Source organism: Pipra filicauda, unplaced genomic scaffold (assembly GCF_003945595.2).
Source record: "Pipra filicauda isolate LSUMZ 115617 unplaced genomic scaffold, ASM394559v2 scaffold443_size986076_pilon, whole genome shotgun sequence".
Taxonomy (NCBI): domain Eukaryota; kingdom Metazoa; phylum Chordata; class Aves; order Passeriformes; family Pipridae; genus Pipra; species Pipra filicauda.
The window spans coordinates 243218-249217 of NW_024104580.1; the positions used below are offsets into that span (position 1 = coordinate 243218).

The window sequence follows — 6000 nt, forward strand, 5'->3', positions numbered from 1 at the left end:
GTATAAGAAGGGAGGGAGAACAATATGACAAAAGGCCTCAAGGGCAAGAGTTATGAGGAGACGCTGAGGTCGCTTCGCTTGTTCAACTTGGATGAGAGAAAGCTGAGGGGTGACCTTATTGCTGAGTGGTGACTGTGGTGGTTTGAAAAACCTTTTCTCTGAGGTAGTAATGGTTTGCCCCACTGATAATACTGGACCAATCAATAGTCCACGTGCGCCCTACGGAAATTACATACCCACAGAAATGGAAGAGAAGGTAGGGAAGATAGTTTTTAGTAGGCAGGTAGCCATGATCTGAGCCATGAGGAGGAAGCAGGGGGCCAGTGAGCCCCTCTGGGGGCCAAGGGCCCCCAGCCCCCAGCTGAGGCTACAGGAGACCCGGTATAGTGTCAAAGCTGGACTGGGTCCCGTAATCAAGAGCTGGAAGAGTTTCCTTACTGTCAGCAGCAGCAGAAGACATTGAAAAGCGGGAGCGGAGCAGTCCTGAACAAAGACAACGGTGACTAAAAGCCAAAAAGATAGCCAGTAGCAGCGAGATAATGTGAAGCTGGCTGAAAGACGCAGAGATGTTCCTGCAGGAGGGAGAACTGGCAACAAAACAGAGGTAAACTCAACAGAGCTGGTTTGGGGTAAGACTGTATCACTTTCCGAAAACCCAGAGACTTCCTGAAGAGGGGTGGACTTCCAAACCCTTAGGGAGTCCCAAAATGCAGCAGCAGCTAGAGAGAGGGAGAAAGGAGCTGAAAACCCAAAGTCGTCCTGAGAGCTGAGCCAGGACAGAATGTGGAGGAGGTGGCCTTGCCCTCTGCTGCTGCTGCTGCTGCTTCTATCATGCCTGCTAGCTGAGACAGAGCAAAAGAGCTTTGGTAAGACTGAACTGAAAGCTGCCTTCAATGTTCTAACCCAAGAGGAGTGAAGATCTACAAGGAAATCCCCTGAAGGCTCGGGCTCAGGGTTGGAATTTCCACAAAGTAAGAACAAAATCCTGACTGCCATACTTAAAGCTGCTGCCTCAGGAAAATGAAGGACACTAACCAGTGCCACAAAAAACTGAAATGAAGGAACTGTGGCCTGAGGAGTGACAGAAATACTTTTCTCTTTTCTTCTTAGGCTTTTATTGAAGGAAAGGAGGAATTTAATTCAATGTAAATATATATATGTGTGTGTGTAAATAAACCTTTGTAAATATTTTCCCCTTCCCCCCAATAACGAATGGTTGTGTTTTGTCTGAAAACTCTCCACATGAGATGAAAAAGATATCAAGTCTATACCATCACTAAACCCTCTCACAGGGGCAAACTGTGGGAGGGGGGCTTGAACTTAAAAATTAGATTCTTGGGAGTTTCAAACCACCACAGTGACGACATCCATCACAGTATACAACTTCCTCAAGGAGGGCAGCAGAGAGCGAGCTGCTGATCTCCTCTCTGTGGTGACTAGAGATATGACGCGAGGAAATGGAATGAAGCAGCATCAGGGGAAGTGCAGACTGAACATTAGGAAAAGGTTCTTCATTGCATTGAGAGGGTGGTCAGTCACTGGATCAGGATCCCCAGGGATTAGTCACAGCACCAAGCCTGTCAGACTGCAAGAAGCATCTGGATGATGCTCTTCGTATAGAGTTTAGTTTTAGGTAGTCCTGCAAGGAGCAGGGAGTTGGACTTGATGATGTAGTTTCCATTCTTAACGGTTTAACCATTCAAAAAGACAATTAAGTGACTACAATTTATTTTGTTTTGCATTCAGGGAAGTGTGTTAGAAACATAATGCTTCTTCATTGGAAACGTGGAGTTATAGGGAAAATCACCAAAAATATGCTGATTGAAATTACATATTCTCTCATCATCCATCTTAATAAATAATGGTATTTTTGCACAGCAAGGGATTTTGGTATATGTTCAATTACCTAAATCAACATGGCATCAGTATAATATTTGCTTAAAATACTTTAGGTCAGTAAGGCCATAGTACGTCAAAACTAGTTTGGAAATATTTACTTCCTTAACTGTGATTGTGGTTAGGATTTAACTTGTTTTGTAAAAATTTGGCTATTACAGACCTCAGCTCCACTTAAAATTGTTGAAAGGCAAAAACCAGATGCTCTGACTGGCAAGGGAGAAAAACAGATACTGAGGTAAATTTCCTTTATATTTCCTGTTTTCTGATTTATTATATGCTTTAAACATTGCAAATTTCTGTTCGTGGTAAATATCACTAAGTGTAACCCCACTGACAAAGTATTGCTCTTAACATAATTTTTGATACTGTTTTTCAATCAGTTTTATTTAATATGAAATATCTTGCAATGTTGAAAATACATATATTTAAATGGCCTTTTTAAATCTTAAAATGCTTCTGATGATTTTTCTTTTTAACCTGTGTTTGAAATGGATATTTTTTTTATATTACTGCAGAGTTGAGAGCAACAAGTATACCCCTTAGTACATTAAGAGTAAATCAATTAAATAAGTACCTTGCTAGGTCCTTTTTAGCCAATGGATTGTAAAGCTTTTTGTGGATGATAGTGTGATTTTAGATGTCAACATACAAAGGCTTCATTGTTTAACAGATTTCTCTTTAGTTGTATGGGTTGGAAATATAAATTTGAAGAGTCCACCTGCTCTGAGATATATAGAAATAAAATTAATTTCTGATTGTAATGCTTGTAGATAAGCTTGAAATTGGAGGAGATTTATTTTTTACCTGAACTGGAAATGTTAAGAATATAAAGTATGAAGAATAGAGGGAATCATTTTGTTGAACCCAGTAACTTTCCTCCAGTGCCCAAAAGCAGATACCTACAAAAGTGTGTAAGTAAGCAGATGTAATATTTGCTTTTAGAACTCTCCCAAATACTTTGTATTGAGAGACTTCTTAAGCTAGTATGGTTTCTATGTATTTAGTATCTCACATGAAATACCCTTCTGCAAACCCACTTACCCATATTATTAAAACGAGCATACACAGTATATATTGGCATCATCTGAAAATATAATGAGTAAATTATGAGCATGAAATTTTGTGGACATGTTTGCCTACCAGCTCTATCCTCTCATTCTGTGTAAGCACAGAATCACAGGATTTTGTAAATTGGAACAGTGAACTTTCATGCTCCAGAAGAGGATATTAGTAGAATATGAATTAATGTAATACAGTGTGAATTCAATTCTGTAACTGAAGTTTCTTCATATAGAAAAAGCACTGTGGGATACTGAAGTGCCCCATATGCCAGAGTGTCGCTTCTGGCCCCAGTGATATTTAATGTGGTTCATATGGAGAAGATTAGAAAGCTAGAACCAGGAGAATTCACTGCCTGTGCATTGAAATTAAATATCATCAGCCAGATACTGAGATTTGCTGAGAGTTAGCACTGACCTGAGATTATGTCAGGATTTTTTTACAATCTATTTTAGTAGAGCATTACTACCCTGAAATTATACGACAATGTGTTTCTGTAATTTTCTTTGTATCAAACAAAAGAAAATGAAGTGTAAAATAAAATAAAGTGTCCTGTAACTGCTGGTCTCAGAAGATGTGTATTATTACAAATATCCCTTTTCAATCCTTTTTACCTAAGAGGTTTTCTTTTTTAACTATTCAAAGTACATTAAATCCATAAAGATAATTGTTCATCTTTTAAGTTGTTCTTAGTATAAAAGGACCTAATTTGCAAAGGATTGCCTTTTATAACCAGTGACTTAGAACTTTCAGGACAAACTTTGATCTTTGTTGGCAAAATGGATTTAAGAATGGGGATTTGACACAGTTTGTATTTTAAGGAAATACTAGAGTGTGAGTATGCACTCCTTGATCATCACAAGGAAACCACAGCCATTGTCATATTATGCCCTTATTGATTTACAACCTGAGGGTTGTTTGTTCAAGCTGACATTAATGAGAACTAATTTCATTAAAATAAGAGAAAACCTGCATGATTGAAATTAAGCATATTCTTGAGAATAATTTGAAGATTTTCTGTCCAGAGTTCTTATTTCACCTCTGTTGCCCTTTCACGAAATGCCTGCATTGGATCTCAAACCGTACTAAGAAACTATGGTTAATGTTTGTTTTAGCTATAGGTACAGATATGGAAAGCCCAACCTGTATATTAAAGCAACACTGAACAGATTTTTGAGTAGTAATTGTGAACACTAATTGTTGATGCATTCAGTTCAGTAGAGGTCTTTTTTTTGGTTATTCAGAGGACAAGAAGATAGGCTAGCTGAGGGTTGGGAAGAACATGGATGTCCTGATGACTCATATCTCTGATGCAATGTGAGCAGCCAATTTATTGTCATTCTGAGCCCTCTCTTATACTGAGGCATATAATGGGGCTTATTAGCTCAGTTTCAACACTGCATTGCTGCAGCTACCTGGCTTTTTAGTCTGTAAGTCCAGCTGGTTTTGACTGAAAGAGGTTTTATGCCTAACAAATTCCACATGGATATTTTCTGTCCGCTTCATCAAGCTGTACAGTCATCTACAGATTAATCAACTGATTTTGAGTAATCAACTAATTTGAATTTAAACAATCGATTATTGAGCATTCATGGGGGCTTGGGTTCTGATGTTCCAGCTGTGAGTAGAACCATCTCCATATCTGTATGGGCACAGTTCTCCCTTCAAGACCAAGACCACTTGTCAGAGCTGGAACAAAGGATCTGTCAGGAAGACTAGTGATCCCTTGGGATGACTTTGTTGGCTCTTTGCCTGTAAATTTGAAACTTGCACAGATCACATCATCACAGCTTCTACCACATATCTGGCTGTCATGATGAATATAATGATTTGACGTTGTGATATATTTTCCCTGAAAATGCCTTTACTTGAGAAAGACATTGAAGCTCTGTATTATTATTGTCATTGGAGTATGTAAAGTGCTGTCTGTCCTCTCGAGTAATGAACAGGAAGAGAAACAGAGGTATGTTGCACAGGAGCAGAGATGCATGCTGCTTGGTCATGAGCGTAATCCTTCCAGTTTGGGGAAGAACCATTCTTTCCCTGGAGAATTGCTTACATTTCCACTGACTTCTTAGATGATCAAGATGAAGCTCTAGTAGGTTTCATGTAGGTGGTGTATGTATTCATGATGAGTACCACTTCAGAAGTCTGCTGGAAGCATTTCCTATGGCCATTTTTTACAGTCATGGGCTTGAGAGCCTGGGTCTCCAGAGTGGAATACCTGCACTGTAATTACATCTACATGAAGTGTTTATCCATTTTCTGATGGGGATTCTTTAATTGACAAAAATGCCTCCTTAGGCAGGTATCATCCTCTTAGTGCCTGTGTTTAGTATTCTATTCATGTTCTTCAAATGCCATCACTTACATAACAGGAATCATGAGATGAAGATTGAGTTTGTATGCAGAATAATTAGATGCTCTGCTAACCTGCAAACCCAGAAGTATACTTGTTTTTTTCTATCTCAGGTCTATTAATTCATGATAGTAATCAGATATGCAAATATAAAAAGCATGCACATTTCTAGCAGTTAAAGCTTACAGGGAATGTGACACTTGATGACTAACTTCATCCATTTTATTTCAGAGGGAGATACAGTGTTCCAGGAAACCCGAAGATGGTTAGTCCTCGAAAACGATCAATTAAAAAGACTGTAGGAGTGAACAAGCTTCCACAACTAAAGCACTGATATAATGTTCCTGCCAAGAATTTCCAGTCACTTTTAAAAGTGATTAAAAGTTTCTAAATTGAAAATGAAAGTATTAGTGCCTTATTGTAATGCCAGAACCAGATTGGCATGTCTTCTTGGCAGTCTTATAAGTGTGCCTCTGTCTAATGGAATTTTTCTTCTACTTGCCATCTTTCCACTGATGATCTCTGATCCTTTCCATTCTGCTTCACAGCAGTGATTCTGGGTGTGAGGATGTTAGAATACTTGGAGAATATTTAATGTCTTTATACACTATGTAGACCCTTGAGCTCTGCACATTAACCATGGAAAACAGACATACCTCTAGCAATTTTGACCTCTCAACCAA

The 6000-nt window shown here is 38.7% G+C and overlaps 1 protein-coding gene across 1 annotated transcript in view; it reads left to right on the plus strand.

Annotated features, from left to right (window-relative positions):
- LOC113983879 (coiled-coil domain-containing protein 169-like) overlaps window positions 1-5721 on the plus strand; it is a 29815-nt gene extending 24094 nt beyond the window's left edge. Inside the window, exons 7-8 of the mRNA XM_027713473.2 lie at window positions 2058-2134; window positions 5549-5721. Coding sequence (XP_027569274.2) covers window positions 2058-2134; window positions 5549-5651 — 180 coding nt within the window. The 3' untranslated portion in view covers window positions 5652-5721. The remainder of the gene's footprint in view (window positions 1-2057; window positions 2135-5548) is intronic.
- The last annotated feature ends 279 nt before the right edge of the window (window positions 5722-6000 follow it).